Source organism: Zootoca vivipara, chromosome 16, assembly GCF_965207765.1.
Source record: "Zootoca vivipara chromosome 16, rZooViv2.hap1.1, whole genome shotgun sequence".
NCBI lineage: Eukaryota > Metazoa > Chordata > Lepidosauria > Squamata > Lacertidae > Zootoca > Zootoca vivipara.
Window position 1 is genome coordinate 28,608,960 of NC_142599.1, and position 19,231 is coordinate 28,628,190.

Here is a 19,231-nt window from a genome sequence, read left to right on the forward strand (position 1 = left end):
GACTGGGAGTCTCTCCCAGCCCTCCCTGGAGATGGTGGGGATCGAACCTGGGACCTTCTGCATGCAAAGCAGAATGCACTGCGAGCACCGTTTAGATCAGTGGTTCCCAAACTTTTGTGGGCCACTGACTCCTTGGTTCCATAAACTCATTGCAGGTGCCCCCTACCGTACCCGCTGAAAAGCGTTTCTTCAAAATGACGGTTTGCACGACTCATTAAGGAAGACAATAACCAAACAGTAACAACGAATTACAACGTTTTTTCAAAAGCCAGCTAAAACCATATTGTTTAATTGATCCAATGACACCAGCTTTTCATGAGAAGTCATTTATACTTCCAGCGTCTCCTTGCCACCCCCTTGCCTGTTAGCACCCCCTTGGTAATCCCACTGCCCCCTTTAGGAACCATCGGTTTTTTAGACCTTTCCTTGTAGGGTCTCCTCTTCTAACTCTTCTCCATCCAAGCTTTGCACCACCTATTTTGTGGTTCTCTCTGCACTATTTCGAAGGGCTCAGCTTTCCATCCCATCTGCTGGGGGGGAGCAGGCGGTCAGCTCCTTGAGCCGCAAGGACAGCAGGCCTGTGTTGCTTTGAGTCTATTTCTCCATCTGTGAGGTTTTTCTTTTATTTGCACCTTTTGAACACAGAGGTGTGAAGAAGCAAGTTCCATACCTAACCACACTCTCCACCAGCCACCCACTTTATAAGAAGGTGCTAAGTTTCTCAGGAAGAGGCACCTGTTTCTAAACTTCTCTGACTGTTTTAACCTGAACACCTGCTTTTATTTTCTCACCGGACTGCAGTTGCCTTCAGGGCCGGGTTCACCTTAACACTACAGGCAACTCCCCATTTACATGTGTTCAAGGCACACATGCAGCGCTGCAAACCCAGTAATGGCATGAAAAGGGGCAAAAAAGAGTGCAAAAACAGCACCTAGCAATCCCACAAGCCTTTGCGAGTGCAATCCCAGGAGTCTTTCCCAGGAGACCCTTGAGGCCTGTGGAGAGTTGGAGCAAGGAAGTTTGGAGGGAGCAATTGTGGCAATTGCAGGCTTTTTCAATGGTGCTCCAAATAATAATAATTTTATTATTTATACCCCGCCTGCCTGATTGGGTTGCCCCAGCCACTCTGGGCAGCTTCCAACACATATAAAAACATAACGAAACGTCAAACATTAAAAACTTCTCAATACAGAGCTGCCTTCAGGTGTCTAAAAGTTGTGTAGTTCTTTACTTCCTTGACATCTGGTGTGAGGGCGTTCCATAGGGAGGGTGCCACTGCCGAGAAGGCCCTCTGCGATTTCACTTAAACGTTCAGTGCCTGCAAACGCCTGTTCTATCATTTGCTCTGAGTGTCCAAGAAGAGTGGGTGCGGTCTCATACAGAGACAGGGAGCATTTGTCTCTCCAGGTGTAGCTGGACTCCAACTACCATCAGCCTAGCCCAGGGATGATAGGAGTTGTAGTCCAGCAACAACGTTTCCCCTTTCCTGCACCCGGCCAAGAGAATTCTCAAATTGTGTGGAAGAGAGAGGCGGTTGCATGCACCCCATCAAGGTAGTCAATTGAAATGTTTGGCAACATTTCAGTGGAGTGTTGTCCGAATGAATGCATAAGCAGCCTGAAAATTCATTTGCACTGTGGACTGGGCAATGAGTTTTTGCTAAAGCAGCTGTTGCATTGGATTCCTCTGCTGCACAATTTTAATATTTGCCTGTCCACTATCGGACACAACATTGGGTAGAGCCCAGGAATCCCAATAAAACAGCCCCTCTTAAATCTGTAGCGTGTAATACACGCTGGGGTTCTCAGCTCACTCTCCAGCAGGGCACCTGTGTTTTCAAGAGCAGCGGGGGGGGGATTTGTGGGGAAGGGTCTTATTTTATGGTACGACCTTTGCAACTGTTAAAGGCATGATGAAGACAGGGAGTGGCAACCCCAAGTGACGTGAGACGGCAGAAAAGAAACCAACTTCATGCACAGAGAGAGTGAAAGGTAACATGAAATACCAGAAACAGCTCATGACATTTGCGTGTGAAATATGAATGCAAGGGATAATCAGAACAGAAACTGCATTTGCTGGAATCTGAAACTCTTAATGCAGGCCCGTTTCTGTAATGCCCCATAAAGAAGGGAGAGTGAAACACACACAGCCCACTATTTTCTGAATCACTACCTTAAAACCCTTGCCAACATGTAGGGTTGCCAGACTCAATAGAGGACAGGACTGCCCTGCTTTCTTTTGAGTCTGGAAACCTTAAAGAGAAACCAGCAGACCCTTTGCTTGGAAATTAAACAAAGGGTCTGCTGGTTTCTCTTTAAGGTTTCCAGACTCAAAAGAGAGCAGGGCAATTAAAGGCACAGAAGTCCTGTCCTCTAGTGAGTCTGGCAACCCTACCAACATGGGGAAATTCAGTGCATTTCAGGTCCCGTCTACAATATGCATTTAAAGTAGTATTGTACCACTTTAAATAGTCATGGCTTTCCCCCCAAGAATTCTGGGAATTGTAGTTTGTTAAGGGTATTCAGGCCCCTATCCCTCCCCCCCCCCAGAGCTACAATTCCCAGAGATCCATGGGAAGAGGGTCTGATTGTTAACCTACTCTGAGAATTCCATGAGTGGAATAGGGGGGGGTCTTCCTAACAACCCTCAGCAACCAACTACAACTCCCAGAATTCTTTGGGGGATACCGTGATTGTTTAAAAGTGGTATAATACTGCTTTAAAAGTATAGTGCAGATGGGGCCACAGTCTTCATTTTTTTTAAAAAAATATATCTAAATTATATCCCATAATTGTAAGAATACACTGTAAAAACATTTGGGGATACAAGATTGCAAGCAAATTCTATGAATTGGATTAAGGGCAGAAAATTTGAATTGTCTGGGGAAAACGCAATTACTTTCTGCCTCCCTCTGCATGTGTTTGTTTTAAATTACGCTTCTATTTCTCCCTTCTTGTCCCCATGCAAGAAGGAGACAAATATGGTTCTCTACCCTCCCCTTTTATCTTTACAACATGTCTCTGCTGGGTAGTTTAGGCTGAGAGTGTGCCTCTGGCCCACGGTCACTCTGAGCTTCATGGCAATTTGAACATAGCTCCATCCTAGGAATGCAGGAGAAATTCAGCTCTGTTTGCATTTGAACGAGAAAACAACCTGATTTTCACCTTCAAAACATCATGCCAAAAGGAATCCTTCAGCAGTCAAGAGTTATCTGAAATTTCAACCAATGTAAACCAAATTGCTTATAACAGAGGAAAGTAAGAACACATCCAGTGGGGAAAAGAACATAAATCAAGGCATTGTAGAGGACAATTGCTTGCAAAGGTGGAAATATATTGGGACAAATTTGGACTAATTTAACAAGTTTTTCCCCCTATGCCGAATCATTGCAGAAATGTGGAGAGCTAAATTAAGTCTGGAAAACAGAGAAAGAGAGAAACCCAAAATAGACAGATACGTCCATCCCCTGTCCCAACATTTCAGCCACCCCACTGGGTCTTGGTCCCTACCGTAATTCTTCAGTATATATTTGTCCTCTTAGGGCAAATTAGCCTCATTTCAAACAATCTGTTCACAGACCTATGTTCACAGACCTGTTCTCCCCCCAATAGGGGTCAGCAAGAGAGAGAAGCAGTTTGGTCCTATCCCATTTTGGCTCCTCACCAGGGCCACGACTCTCACAAAGACTATGCATTGAGGCAATAGATATACCTTTCCCTGTTTATCCGTTTGTTTTGTAACACACACACAAAAACTTTAATAAACACAAATACTATGAAACTAATGGAGCTTAAGCTTCAGGGCCCCTAATCCCAGAGGGGCCCCAGAAGCGACTTTCATTCACGTTGCTTTAAACAATGGCTTTTTAAGAAGTGCATTCTGTATGCATATAACATTTTCCTAATTTCCCCTTATTTTCATCCCTGCAATAACTTGAAAACTATAAGGCAAGGCATAGGACTTTTTTAAATTCATACCAGTGATTTTGAAAGGTGAGATAATCCAGTACAAGAATTTTAATCAAAACCTGAGATGTAGTAGTTAATTTTTTATATTTAAAAATGTGCTGATCTGTCATGGAACAACCCCATTGAAGAAGATAATAGCAAGGATGCTTCTTGCCCAGAGATGGACAGAAGAAGTGCCGACCAGAGAAGAGTGGCAGACCAAGCTGATGGAATATGCAGAAATGGCAAGACTGACGGGAAAGAACCGAAATCAGGAAGACCAAGTATTTTTAAAAGACTGGAATGACTTTCTAATCTATTTGAGAGATCACTGTAAACAGTTGAAATCATTGGCAGGAATACAAGGACACTTGTAATGTAACATGGATTTTGGATACTATGATTTTGGATACAGATAAAGGTAAAGGGACCCCTGACCATTAGGTCCAGTCATGGACGACTCTGGGGTTGCGTGCTCATCTCGCATTATTGGCCGAGGGAGCTGGCATACAGCTTCCAGGTCATGTGGCCAGCATGACAAAGCCGCTTCTGGCGAACCAGAGCAGCACACGGAAACGCCGTTTACCTTCCCACCGGAGTGGTACCTATTTATCTATTATTTATCTATTTATCTATTAACAGATAGATTACAGTAAAAGATGCAGGAATAGAACTGGAACCCATGGAGGGAAGGATGGAGGTCTCAAGGTTCGAAAGAACCCCTTTTTTAATGTGTGAAAATGTTATGTTTATGGTGTAAAACTTTCATGTAAAACTAAAAAAAAAATATGTGGGTGGCGGGATGGCGGGTGGCACTGTGGGTTAAACCACAGAGCCTAGGGCTTGCCGATCAGAAGGTCGGCGGTTCGAATCCCCACGACGGGGTGAGTTCCCATTGCTCAGTCCCAGCTCCTGCCAACTTAGCAGTTCGAAAGCACGTCAAATGGCAAGATAGATACTGTAGATAAATCTTTATTTGGCTATAAGCCTACACCACAAAAATAAATCAGACGTAAAAAGTGCAAGTAGATAAATAGGTACCACTACAGCGAGAAGATAAATGGCGTTTCCGTGTGCTGCTCTGGTTCGCCAGAAGCGGCTTTGTCATGCTGGCCACATGACCTGGAAGCTGTATGCCGGCTCCCTCGGCCAATAACGCAAGATGAGTGCCGCAACCCCAGAATCAGTCACGACTGGACCTAATGGTCAGGGTTCCCTTTACCTTTAATAAAAAATTAGAAGAAGGAGGAGGAGGAGGAGGAGGAGGAGAAGGAGAAGGAGAAGGAGAAGGAGAAGGAGAAGGAGAAGAAAACAGTGGTTATCTAGACCTCGTTGCTGGTTGCGAAGGGCCCCTAGAAGAAATATAGGTCCACCACCACTTCAACCCTGCCCCATTGCTGGCATGCATACCACAACCAGCACAACTGGGGGTCTGAACTGTTTGTTGACATAATGCTTTAGAAAAATATGGCTGGGGTATGACAGCTTGTGGCATAAGAAGCGGTGCAAGGGGAGAAACAGCAATGGCAGGCCTGATTCGAGCCAAAAAGAGGTGATGCACTGCAGGAGTCAGCCCATGCGGTCGCTTCCAGATGACGTTGGACTCCAGCTCCCATCAGCTGCAGCCATCATGGCTCATGGTTGTCAGAGGTGATGGGAATTGAAGTTCAGCACCCCACGGTCTCCCCCTGCCGTAGAGCTTCCCCTTTCACAGGAACGCAGTTGCGCCATCAAGGACGGCAAGCCACAGGTTTCTTTCCCCCGGAATCCCGGACAATCGCCGTTGTTGCAAACATGGCAATGCCGCAAGTGTTGGTGCCACGGTGCAGCCGGAAATAGCCCTAGGTGGGAAGAGAATGGGGTCAAAAGTGTCACGGCTCTCGCTGAGCTCCAGGCCAAAGCCCTACGCTCAGCGCCTTTTGGGGGCATGTCAGTCCAAGCATGCCAGCTGGAGGGCCGCAGGGTCCCTGATCTAGCCCAATATTGTCTCGAGCAGAGGTCAGCAAAGTGATGCTCGAGGGAGCTCTTCCTGCTCAGTTCCTCTTCTCAATGGCTCAGCCTCTCCTACTTTTAACACACACCTTTCAAACAAGCCCACATTTCATTTGATGCCAGAGCCAGACACCTTCCCACCCGTTCTGAACAGAGGAAAGACAAAAAGAGCTTCTCTCTGCGAGCAAATGTAGCCGTGGCTGATGTAGGTGGTTTTTGTGGTCCTGTCACTTTTCCTGCTCTTTCGGAAGCAACAGCTATTTTCTTTTATGACCCACACGCCACAGTGGCCATTTGATGTTATGCCAAACCCCCACTCTCCATGGCAGCCATTTTGTGTTATACTCCACAACCCACAGTGGCCATTTTGTAATCAACACCCGGAGCACTTACTCAAAATTCCCCATACACCCACCAAAAGTTTAGTGACCCCCCGTAGACCCTGATTGGCTTGCTGGAGAAGTTGTCTTTCCAATGATGTTCTCTGACCTCCTTGTTTTTAACTAGAGATGCCAGGAATTGAAGCTGAGACCTTTTGCACACCATGTGTGTGTTCAACTTCTCCCCTGAAAAATTAGTTTAGGAGGGGCACCAGCTCCGTGGTAGAACACCTGCTTGCAAGCAGAAGGTCCCAGTTTCTATCTCCACTTAAGAGGATCAGGAAGGAGATGAGAGGTCCTGTTGTCCATCAGATTAGATAATCATGAGCTAGACAGACAACTAGCCTGAGCTGCTACAACTAACTACTTGGGTACCTGGGAGAGACTGTGTGTCATGGACTGGTTGGATGCAGAGGAATGGTGGCAGGAATCAGCTGGGGAACCCCCAAGGGAAGAAGGTCATAGCTGCCAAGTCTCCCCCTGAAAAATGCAGGATCAGCAGCGGCGCGGCACCAGAAGTAACTTCTACGCATGTCTGGGTATGCGTAGAAGCAACTTCCAGTGCCGGCGCTGCCCGATTTCCGGTGCCCAGACATGGGCAGAGTGGCACCGGAAGTCGCTTCTATGCATGACATGCGTAGAAGCAACTTCCGGTGCCGCTCTGCATGATTTCTGGTGCCCAGGCATGGGCAGAGCGGCACCCGAAACGGAGCCTCCCTGGCAGGTAGGAAATCCAGGGGATTTCCAGGATATTTTTTTTATTCGGGATAACAGCGGGAAACGGATTAAAATCTGGGGATTTCCCGTGAAAAACAGGAGACTTGGCAGCTATGGCCCAGGGAGTGGCGATGGGATGGCGATGAGTGGGCAGAGGGAGAAGACGGGGAGGAGGATGGGTCGGAAGCTGGAGGCAACAGGGCTTAGTGAGCAGGGAGAGTCTGTGGCAGAGAGAAGACTAGAATCAGAGGCAGAAGCTGAAGCAGGAAGGAGGGAACCCAAAAGGCAGAAAGGAGTCAGCCAGGATGTATCTCCCTCCTGCTGCAACAAGCTCCGCTACCCCCATCTCCCAGAACCAAAAGAGGCGTGAAAAGGGGGGAGGTGAGGTTGGTTGGCTGCATGCAGGCACAGTCTCTGATTGCTGGGGGTAAGCCCTGGTGAGGAGGCTTTCAGTCTCAGCAACTGATTTTCATGGAGGAGATTCATCAGGTATGAGCTGCTCTGCTCCTTAGGCCTGACATTCAACCAAATCTGTAGAGGTCGTTCTTTTGCTAATAAAGTGTTAACTCCACCTTTGAACTGTGTGATTACCCTGTTTCTCCAAAAATAAGACGTAGCCATAAAATAAGCCATAGCAGGATTTTTACGCATTCAAGGAATATAAGCCATACCCCGAAAATAAGCCATAGTGATAGGCAGTTTAACCTTTTAGGTTAAACTGTACCATACTTAATAAAAAATAAGACATCCCCTGAAAATAAGCCATAGTGTGTGTGTTTTGAGGAAAAATAAATATAAGACGGTGTCTTATTTTTGGAGAAACACGGTACTGACCAGCACTCTCCTGTGACGAAGCACAGGGATGTCCCAAGTTCATTCCCTGGCACCTTCAGTTAATAGGTGATATGAAAGACCCCACTCTGCCTGAGATTCTGAGAGAGGCACTGTCACTCAAATACTAGGCGCTAGGCAGCTCCCTAAAGCCCACTCTCATCCACTGCCCCCAGTCCCAAGCATTATAGCCAGTGCTGGTCCATTAGTAGTCAAAAGACAATTATTGTAAGTCCTGAGATGGAAGCACCCCCCCCCCCAGCTTAACAAGGATGTTGATGGGTTTCACCCGCCCCATCTGATTCTCTCATGCCAGGCACACAGCACCCCTGCCCAGTTCCTATGCTTCCTGCCCCACTCCACCCAGACTCCCCAATGGCCAAAGAAGTGGAGACCAGCCCACCTTTTCTCCCCAGTGCTCTCCCCACGAATTCTGGATGATCCAATATGGTCCGGTCCAGGATCCACGTCGAGATTTGACTGCACAGAAGGGGAGAATGGAAGCTAAGTATTGCTTTATACTTCTGGGGGAGGAACATGGCGGACTGAGCGTCTTCTGTCGGCATATTGCCAATGGAGATAATTACATGGTGACCGATGATAGCCAAGACATAAATATTGGCTACTGAATTCACTCTGGAGATAACAGTGAGCAGGGGATCAACCTCTGATGTTCTGAAAAAAGTTATTTACTATGCCGTGAGACTGAGAAGCTTTCAGCTCCTGGGATGGAGAGTACTCAACGTATCATAAGAGTCCGTTCCACTGTCGAACAGCTCTTACAATCAAAGTTGTAAGATGTTAAGCCATAGAATCATAGCAGGAATAGCCTTTCTTGTAACTTGAATCCTACCCTCCAGAGCAGGAGAAAACAAGCTTGCTCCATTTCCCATGTGGCAATCCTTCAGATATTTGACAGTGGCTATCATATCTCCTCTCAAACTCTTCTTTTCCAGGCTAAATATACCCGACTCCCTCAATCTTTCCTCATGAGCCTTGGTATCCAGACCATTGATCAATTTGCTCACCCACCCGATTTCTAAGTTTAACTTTTCATACAGTTTTCACTGTATGGTTTTATGTACTGTTGTTTGTAGACAGCTCTGATTTTATATATAAATATGAATAGCAATAAATAAACAGATGTCAGGATTACAAACAATACAATGCACCTGAAGCCTTCCAAATCCCCCAAAGTACCATATCAGTATTGATAGTTTATGAGGGGGTTGTTTAGAACAGTGTTTCCCAACCTTGGGCCACCAGCTGTTTTTGGACTACAACTCCCATCATCCCTAGCTAGCAAGACCAGTGGTCAGGAATGATGGGAATTGTAGTCCGAAAACAGCTGGAGACCCAAGGTTGGGAAACACTGGTTTAGAAATACTTCCCTAAAATTAAAATAAAACAAACAAACAACACCCAATTATTTTCATAGTATTACAGGAGAGGGAGAAAAATTCCACTCTGGTCTTCTACTCATTAAGGCAGTCAAGTCTCCTTTCCAGCTGCAGATGAAGACAGCTATAATGCAGTGCTCCTCCTCTTCTACAGCATCTAGTACACTACATTACAGTTCCTGTGACAGGCAGGGGGGGGGGATCACAAACTGGTCTACCAAGAGCACCAGCCATTTTTAAGCGGTCTGTGAGGGACAAAAGCAGAGACATCACCTTGCCTACAAAGGTCCGTATAGTTAAAGCTATGGTTTTCCCAGTAGTGATGTATGGAAATGAGAGCTGGACCATAAAGAAGGCTGATCGCCGAAGAATTGATGCTTTTGAATTATGGTGCTGGAGGAGACTCTTGAGAGTCCCATGGATTGCAAGAAGATCAAACCTATCCATTCTTAAGGAAATCAGCCCTGAGTGCTCACTGGAAGGACAGATCCTGAAACTGAGGTTCCAATACTTTGGCCACCTCATGAGAAGAGAAGACTCCCTGGAAAAGACCCTGATGTTGGGAAAGATGGAGGGCACCAGGAGAAGGGGACGACAGAGGACGAGATGGCTGGACAGTGTTCTTGAAGCTACGAACATGAGGTTGATCAAACTGCGGGAAGCAATGGAAGACAGGAGTGCCTGGCGTGCTATGGTCCATGGGGTCACGAAGAGTCGGACACGACTAAACAACTAAACAACAACAAGAGGGACAAAGTCTGGGAAAACCTGTCCTATTCAATCCACCTGGCAGTAAAAACAGCAGCAGCAACTACCCAGCCTAAAGACTTCAAAACTGGAAATAATTGACACATTTCCTGAAGGACAGGGAGGAGTTGGCCAGATAGGCTTTTGGTCAGTATCGTCTCGCGGAGGCAGAGCTCAACACAAGAGCTCCATGCTGGAGCAAGCTTCTGTTTTCCTCCTGCTCAGGAGGGCAGGACCTGAACCAATGGATTCAAGTTACAAGAAAATAGATTCCGACTCAACATCAGGAAGAACTTTCTGGCAGTAACAGCTGTTTGACAGCGGGAGGGAGTCCCTCGGGAGGTGGTGGACTCTCTTTCCTTGGAGGTTTTTAAGCAGAGGTTGGACGGCCATCTGTCATGGATGATCTAGTTGAGATTCCTGCATTGCAGGGAGTTGGGCTAGATGACCCTCGGGGCTTCCTTCCAATTCTAGGATCCTCCATGGGGGAAAAAAATCCCTGCTCATAGAAAACTAACATGTCAGGATATATTCAGGGTTCACCCATAATGGTTAGTGGAGCATTCCGTCATGGCAGCCATCACCTGCAATCGAAAATGGTACAGTCTGGAGACAATGAGTGCAAGTGGAGAGGAGGATTTTACAGAACAGCAGCTATGGACCTACAGAGTCTAATAATCGCCCTGCACAGACAAGAGAGTGAAGCCCTTTGCTCACCTTCATCGTAGCCCACAATGAGCGCAGCATGATCCAGTAGCATCGGGTTGCAGGACTGGGATTGGACGATGCCCTTCTGGTAATGCTAGTAGAGAGGGAGAAAGGGGGAAAGAGCAGGTCTAAATCAGCAGAAAGCAAGGCGGCCATTCATGTGAATGCGATGCTGTTCCATCAACCTCAGTTTGCCCGCAGCCTGCCTCCAACCCAGAGGTGGTTTTAGGGTGGTGCGACTGGTTCAACCGCACAGGACGCCACCGACATTTGAGAGCCCAAAGCCCGCCACTGCCTCACTCTCCTGCTTTCTTACTTGGAACTAGCCCAGGGGGCGGCCCTGCCTGTCCGCTTCCTCCTTAGTTGCAGTGTTTTCCCTTGGAAAACTCAGCAGGGAGGAGGAGGATGTAGCATAGAGGAACCAGAATGAGTTGGCTCTGCCTGTCATGGGCTCTGGCGCCACCTAGTGTTCACCTCCCTGCCTCCCGTCCTACCAGCAGCAAGGGGCACCAGACGCCGCTGGAGAGGGCATGAGCAAAGAAGTTGGGTAAGTCGGTGGGTGAGATGGGATTTCTCTTCCACTCTGTTGGGCACCTACCTTAAGGTGAGCCTGGTTAAGGAGGGCAGTTACAGGCCCCTGGGAAGCAACGATTCCAGCGATATCTGAGAAATGCAGCGGGCAGGGGAAGCCAAAAGTTAGCACTGGGGTAGGGAGAAGATAGGCGAACCCTGGCCTTTATAGCAAACTAGACTATTATTATTATTAATTATTATTATTATTATTATTATTATTATTAAAATTTGTATACCACCCTGTACCCATAGGTCTCAGGCCAGTTACAACATAAAATCACAATATAAAAATAATCCTAATAAAAATAAAACCCAAAACAACCCAATAACCCCTCTCTCCAAATATATATTCTAGTGTCCAAGTTCAGTCTTAGAACATGAGGAATTATGAGGAAGGCCTCTGAGAATGTCCAGAGCGACTTTTCTAATGAGTAGCCCCTTTCCTCCTGCTACATGTTCATTCATTACACCGAGTCAAGATCCCAAGAGCCTAGGCCCAGTCATGGATAATACCAGCAGAGGAGAGCATCTCTAAACATGTGCAGAGTACATTCCCCTTCCCTTGTTGCGTATTTGCTAGAGGCAAATTTCCCGCAACTCTAGAATCAGAAAGGATCAGTTCTAACACCTCCATTAACAAATTATGCCTTCTTATCCTTTTCTCAGTGCCCTCAACCCAGCGCTGCGAAGTTGCAATTCACACCCACTTCCCCCACAGACCTCCTACTCTGCCGTGCGCTAATAAATCCTTACAATTCTCATCCCTGGGGAGTAATTCATAGCCGTCGATCTGAGTAACCTCTCGTTTCCGGTGCTTTTGGCATGCCTGATTTCTGCCGGTGTAGGGGTACAGTCGGCTGTTTGACAGTCCGCCTGGGAAGGAAGGAAGGAAGACACAGCAGGTGAATGGCAGGCAAGCTGGGAGAAGGCAGCTCCCGCCCCCTTCTCCCCTTCCCTACTTAAGCGGGAAAATCACACACACAGAGAGAGATCCCAGCCAGCCTCTCCAGTTTATACAATGCCAGGCCGATTAGCTTCCCGAATTTTAGTTTGCCTATTCTCTTGGGGCAGGAGGGAATAAAGACAAGATCCAAGGAATGGGGTGAAATAGGCAAAAGTGCCAGCAGTGTGCAAACATAGGGAAGGGCGGTAGCTCAGTAGCAGAGCACCTACTCGCAGAAGTTCCCAGGTTCAGTTCCCAGCATCCCCACATAGGTGGGGCAGATTTGAAACCCTGGAGAGCCTCTGCTGGCCAGCAGAGACAATCCTGAGCTACGTGGAGCCCAGGTGTGACTCAGTGAAAGGCAGCTTCCTACATTCCTAGAATCAAAGAGTCATAGAGTGGAAAGGGACACCGAGGGTCATCTAGTCCAAACCCCTGCCATGCAGGAATCTCAACTCAAGCATCCGGGAGAGATGACCGTCCAACCTTTGCTTGAAGACCTCCAAGGAAGGACAATCCACCAACTTCTAAGGTAGTCTGTTCCACTGTCAAACAGTTCTTCCTAATCTAATGTTTAGTCAGAATCTCTTGTGTTTTGAATCAATCGGTTGGGATTCAACCCTCTGGAGCAGCAGAAAATAAGCTCACTCCATCTTCCATGTGACAGCCCTTTAGATATTTGATCCTCTCTCCTCTCAGTCTCCTCTTTTCCATGCTAAACATACCTAGCTCCTTCATCCATTTCTCATAAGGTTTGCTTTTGAGACTCCTGATCGTCTTGGTTGCCTTCCTCTGCATAGGTTTCAGCTTGTCAACATCCTTCTTAAATTGTGGTGCCCAGAACTGGACACGGCATTCCAGGTGTGGTCTGAACCAAGGCAGAATAGAGCGGGACTATGACTTCCCTTGATCAGGACACTATACTTCTGTTGAAGCAGCCTAGAATAGCATTAGCTTTTTTTTACTGCTGCATCACACTGTGGACTCATGCTTAATAATGGCCCTGTAATAATTCTGAATTAAACTGGGACTGTATCTACCTGGCTAACAGCATTGCAGGGTTTGATGTGAGGGTAAAATATGTTGGCAGGGAACATAATGGCCCAGATACACGGAGGAAAGGCAGGCTATAAGGGTTGTTCGTACAGAAAATAAATAAGAAGAGTGGGAATTCAAAAGGTTTGCATACTGCTGTTGAAGACAGTCTGGAGTCCATCCCACACAAAGCCTCCCAGGCAACCGATCTTGTTGTATGTGCAATCTACTACCTCTGAAATGGAAGAACAAAGAGTCAACCCACCCTAAGGAGAATCCCAAACTGGACTGGTGGTTTGGGTTCAACATACACACAACCGCCCCTTTGATGGTCCCTGCCAGAGCTGAGACCCAAAGCTTGCTTTGTAAAATTTCCTGAATGGCTGGACAGTAAATGCACCCTACATGGAAATGGTTCAGTGGAAGGACAAAAGGAGAACAGTAATGTTTGCACTCTCCCCCCGCCCCTTCTTTCTTTTTCAACCACAAATTACAGCATAAGTGCTATTTGCTAGGCTGATGGCTGGGTTCAGGACGGGTAGCTCCCATTAACTCGTGTAAGAAAGACAACAGTCAATGAATGACAAGAGAGGGTCTCCTGATAGCAAGAAATCTGTCTCCAGCCTTTGGAATGTAATCTCCATGCCTTGGCGAAAAGCAGAACCTGCCAGCTAGCAAGGATGGGGCAGACTACACAGCTCGGAGCCAGTTTGGCAAATTCAACTGAAGAGATTCCCACTTGGATTGGCTGGGACCTTCCTTTGCAGCGTAACAAGTCAATATACCAGTGGGGTTTTTTAGACATCCAGTGATTAGGGATGGGTGAGACTTTTGATTCAATTCACATTTAAAGGTGAATCTAACGAATCCCCACTTTCCAAAACAATAAACTAACCAGAAAAACAGCCTTCCTTTGAAATTCACACTTGGCAAATTTTGCAATGCAGTTCTCTGGCCAAGTAAGCTGTGCATGGAAGTGCATATGTTAGTGGAAATAAAATGCATTGTGTATGGGGGAGTTGTTTTGCAAAAATGTGCCTATTAGGGGAAATGGCTTTTAAATGTGCTACATTAGGGGAAATCCATACTAGAGTGCTTGTGATTTTTAAAAAACAAACAAACAGCAAACTGCTGTGGAAATGTGGAGCACCGAACATGAGAATGGAAAAATGAGAAACCGAGAGAAACTGAAATTGTCACATTTGCCCGTCCCTACCAGTGACTGACAGATGGGTGGCCCTGCCCAGCTGTCATAGTGCCCTGCTTGGGGTGCGGCTGCTCAAGAGCCAGCCCACTGAGATGTTTGGGGTGTGTGGCTATGGGAAGGAGACTACCATGATGAGCTCCTGTGCCTCAAAATTTACTCCCATGCCCTGTCTCCGGCCACCCACCCACCCCTCGCCCTGCCCTCCCGATGCCCGACATACCCTGGACCGAAAGGTTCCTTGGCAAATGTCTGTGGATGTTGCATAAGGCCTCAATGTTGGACACAGCAGCGAAAGCCCAGCAAGACCTGCACTCTTCGCCCTGGGAGGCGAAGAGAAGAAAGATTGAAGGGACCAGGAATTGTTAACCTGGGACATATCCCATCGTCTTCTCCCCCACCCCTGTTCCGTCCCCAAATTCTGTTCTCAAAAACCCTAACACTGACTTGGGAGATAAGCCCAAACTGGCACCCTTCCCACCCACCCCCCAGCCATAGCTGCCAAGTTATCCCTTTTTTTTAAGGGAAATTCCCTTATGCTGAATAGGCTTCCTCGTGAGAAAAGGGAAAACTTGGCAGCTATGCCCCCAGCCCCAAGCCTTGTTCTGATGCCTTTAAACAGCAGGTTGCCCACACAGAAAATTTACTGGTGAACTAAAGCATTTCCTAGAATGAAAATAAAACAATGATGAGGGGGGGTAGGATCAGCTAGATATCAGGCTGAATGCTGAGGGGCCCTCAAGACACCCTCTGAAATCAACACTTTTTTCCTCCCAGTTTTGTGCTGCGGCTCTCCAGACAAACAATGGGTCTATTATCATAGGAGAAGTGGGTGTTAGAATGCATATATTAGTGAAAACATTTTTTTAAAAATGCATTGTATTAGGGGAAATTGCCAGCAAAAAAATGTATTTTTTTTTTGGCAAAACTGAATGCCAAAATGTGCCTGCCGGGGAAAACGTGCACTAGGATGCTAATGAATTTTTACTTTGGGGATTGCAAACAAGAGATGTACAGAGAACTGAACTGAGGAGTTGAAAACAGCACTGAAACAGAAATTGACAGCCCTGCACAAGCCTCGCCTGCCTATTTCAAGGGAGACTTGGTTCTCTAGAACGGCTTCCGATTCTGCCTTGAGGCTCCCATTGGCTGCATCGATTCCCTATAAGCTCATTAAACAAACTGAGGCTTTCAGAAAGGACTCTGAAGCCTCTTTCCCATTCTCTAAAGGGAACCCTGCTACAGCCCCCCTTGAACTTCCCATTGCTGAGGCAAAGCAGGACAGAGAAGAGACTGGGGGGAATCACTTGTGTGGGGTACACTGGCCTTAATACCTCCTCCTCCACCCCATCTCTGTGGGGCGGGCCCAGTATGCCGAAGCATTGCACAATCCCTTTCTGTCCTTACCTGGTATTTTACGGCTGGGATCGCGCCAGTTTTCCTCCAGTCGCAGGATTTGCTTGCTTTCCCCAGGCGGGAGTTACCGGGTTCCCTCAAGCTGGGGGGCAGGCCGAGCTGTGAGGGTTGGGGGATGCCGAACATCATTGCAAACTCGCTTTCTGTGTGGTGGGAAAAGGAAAGGAAAGGGAGGCGATGTGCTCAGTCAGTCACCCCCACAAGCAGATATGTGCACGTCTTGTAACGTGTGTGAGGCCACGACAGGGAACATCAGGCCTCAGGCCCCTATGTGGCCCCCCCAGGCAATGCTGGATTTACGTATAAGCTAAACAAGCTATAGCTTAGGGCCCCACTCGCTTGGGGGCCCCAAAAAAATTAAAGGAAAAAAGCCACTGGATGTACATTTCCAAAATATAAGATAAAAACAAATAAAATAAAACCTACATACAGCAACTGTGTTTTGTGTTGTGTAGGCTCCTGTGATGTAAGTAATGGGCCCCGCCTGCTAGCCTGCTTCCTAAAACATCACTGGTTTGCTCATTTCTACAGATAGGGTGCCTACATTCTGCATGTGCAAATGGTTTTTTATTAGGTCCATAAATTACCATATGGCATATATTGAACACAAAAAACAGCGACAATTTGTTGTTGACAAAGGACAGCTGGACATAAAAAGGGACCCATTACCTTCAGTAGCTAAGGGTCTCAGCAAACCTAAATAAGGCCCTGCCTCCAAGCTATTCTATCTGCCCCTCGGGCTGTTCCCCAAACAATACCCCTCACTGGCTCTGCTTCATACCCTCCTTGAGTGCTTTTGACGAGCTGGGATATGTCACTACATCTTGTGGGAGTGAGTTCCAAAGTTTTAACTAGGCTTTGTGTGAGGTAAGACTTCATTTTGTCTGCTCTGAATCTTCAGCTTCACTGGGTGGTCTGGCATTTTGAATTATTTTGTATGGTTTTTCCTGATCTGCTACTGCTTCCTGAGCCCCAATATATACCTGAGTTCTGCCTGGAAGCCGTCAAGGTCTTGCCGAGTTTGAAAGATTCAGAGGTAAAGCTTCAGTTCCTCTCTCCTTCACCACCCAATGGTTTTGTTTCGTTTCGTTTGAAATCACTGTACTGGTATTAACTCCTCCACAAACTAAAATCCAGCAGGTGCAGCCTTTCTTGGCTACATTTTTCTCCTGTTGAATTCCTACGTGTGCCTGAGAATGCCACAAAGCCCCAGCAAGGTTATGAAAAATGTGGCCCACTGGGAAAGCCCAGCCTTGTCTCTGTGATGCCCTTTAATTTAATAACACCCAACATCAAGCCTCCCATTTATGCTTGCTTGCTCTCTCTCTCTCTCTCTCTCTCTCTCTCTCTCTCTCTCTCTCACACACACACACACACACACACACACACTTTTACCTGTCAGGTCACTGAAGCGGGTGACCCCGTACTGCGCCGTCCCTAACTCCTCAGCCTGCAGCTGCCGGCTGACTTCTAAGTTCTGCATGAAGACCTTGAACCGATATCGCATCTCTGGGGTCAGAAATCAAGAGAAGACAGTGGAGGAAGGAGGATGAGAGGTGCCCCCAGAGAAGGACCTTGGAGCAGAAGCTCTAAGCCCCACCTGGCAGAATAAGCAGCAAGAGCCCCCCCCCCTTCCAGGCTATTCTATTTGCCCAAAGGTTGTGCATATTCCACATTTTGGAGCAAGCCAAGAGATGCAAATTAGAAAGTAGGTGTGGTGGCGGTGGGGAAACCTGTCAGGCTCTCCGGAAGATGTTGCTGGACCCCAACTCCCACCCTCACTGACCCATTAGCTATGCTGCCTGGAGGCTGATGGGAGTCAGAGTCCGGCAAGGTCAAGAGAGTCACAGTTTCCCCATCCTCGATCTGAAGAGACATTCCCCATCATCATCATCATCGTTTTGTTCCTGTCTCAAACCTTAGCCCAAGTAGCCTAGATGTGTGAAGGCTCAGAAAGCACTCTGCCCATGCTCAGAGGCTCCTGTTTGCTGCCAAAGAGCTGCAAATAGTTTTTCAAGCTGGGTTGCCGTGGTGAGCCAAGATTAAAAGCCAGGATGCAGAGAGGAACCCAGTTCTCCTCAAGCCATGAAACTGACTGTGAATTCTATTATCGCTCTCATAGAATCACAGAACTGTCGAACTGGAAGGGGTCTCAGGGGTCATCTAGTCCAACCCCCTGCAAAGCTCAACGTGTGGGGCTTGTTCTCCCCGGAGAGGACCCCTCCCCTCCCACCATCTTCCCTTACCCACACCCTAACCCAATGGGGATCAATGCTGCTGTTACCTTCTTGGCTCAGGTAGGTTTTATTGAACTGCTTCATAAAATCCTGGAACATCTGAGTCAGTTGGGACTGCGACAAAAGCAAAAGGCACAGAGTGGGTTAATTGAATCCCTCCAGGGGGTACCACAGTCACAAACAATCCCCCCTCCATTTTTTCTGCTTTACAATCTTAATTCTATCCATTTCTGGCACCTCCCATTTTGGCCTAGACGCTTCATTTCCGATGCCCTCGGGCAGCCATCTTTTCTTCTGGCGTCTGTGCCTTTGACATGAGAAACGAACAAACCACGTCCCCAGTCCGAAAGCCTGGAAAGCTGCTGCCAGTCAGTGTAGTCAACACTGAGCTAGATGGAGCAATGATCTGACTCAGTGTAAAGAGCAGCTTCCTGTGTTCCTAGGCTTCACCAGTTGAATGTCTGCCTGTAAGGCAGCTATTAAAAGCACAGGAGCCCTGTCAGGGAGAATCAGATGGGCATGGCATGCCAAGCAACAGTACTTGAATAAATCCCTTGCCCACCACCCTCCTTGGCCACCTGGGCACCCCCACCCTTCACCCTCACCTCTGCCCTCCCCTTCAGACGCTCTCACCATGCTCAGGTCTGGGGCCAGAAAGGTGCTAGCAAAGGGGGCAGCTATCCAGAGCCCCCACAGCATTAAGCCAGCGGCAGGGAAGGTTGCCGGCCACATCGCGGCTGCAATCTGCAGAGCTGTGTGGTTAAGGAGTGAAAGTAGCTTCTGAGGTTCAGAGCTCAGAAAGAAGAAGATGCTGAGGTGAGACAGGGTGGGGAGGAACCACAGAGGCAGGAAGACAAGAGGGGTGCTATTTTGGGAGGGCGGGTGGGTGTCGGAAAGACTTCAAGTGCGCACCATGCTCTAGGGAGGGGGGGAGGGCTTTCTGGCCCTCGGGGATCTGTGTGTGGCAAGGGCAGGACAGCCTTCTGAGCATGTGCAGAGAGAGCCACTCGCTGCGTTTGCCTTTCCTGAGGAAGGCTGCCTGCTTTTGCACATTAAGGAAAAGAAACCGAAATGCCCTGGTGGGTCACACCTGCGGCTTCG

The 19,231-nt window shown here is 47.6% G+C and overlaps 1 protein-coding gene across 1 annotated transcript; it reads right to left on the minus strand.

The window, feature by feature from the left end:
• Positions 1–4,903: 4,903 nt before the first annotated feature.
• Positions 4,904–18,958, minus strand: CTSW (cathepsin W). The gene is made up of 11 exons (XM_035098969.3): positions 18,764–18,958; positions 18,178–18,244; positions 17,289–17,402; positions 15,885–16,036; positions 14,701–14,800; positions 13,428–13,508; positions 12,049–12,168; positions 11,321–11,385; positions 10,732–10,816; positions 8,271–8,347; positions 4,904–5,788 (listed from the first exon to the last, which is right to left on the minus strand). Exons 1-11 carry the CDS (start codon positions 18,860–18,862, stop codon positions 5,678–5,680), a joined length of 1,071 nt encoding a protein of 356 aa, XP_034954860.1. The 5' UTR covers positions 18,863–18,958; the 3' UTR covers positions 4,904–5,677.
• Between the last annotated feature and the right edge of the window lie 273 nt (positions 18,959–19,231).

What these genes read in the sequence shown, in the direction of transcription:
- CTSW (XM_035098969.3), bottom strand. Translation starts at nt 18,862, where the DNA reads ATGTGGCCGGCAACCTTCCCTGCCGCTGGCTTAATGCTGTGGGGGCTC. An exon ending in TGGCCCCAGACCTGAGCATG is followed by an intron (nt 18,245 to 18,763) that starts GTGAGAGCGTCT and finishes CTTTTGTCGCAG; the next exon opens with TCCCAACTGACTCAGATGTT. An exon ending in CCAGACTGTCTTCAACAGCA is followed by an intron (nt 12,169 to 13,427) that starts GTATGCAAACCT and finishes CTTCCTTCCCAG; the next exon opens with GCGGACTGTCAAACAGCCGA.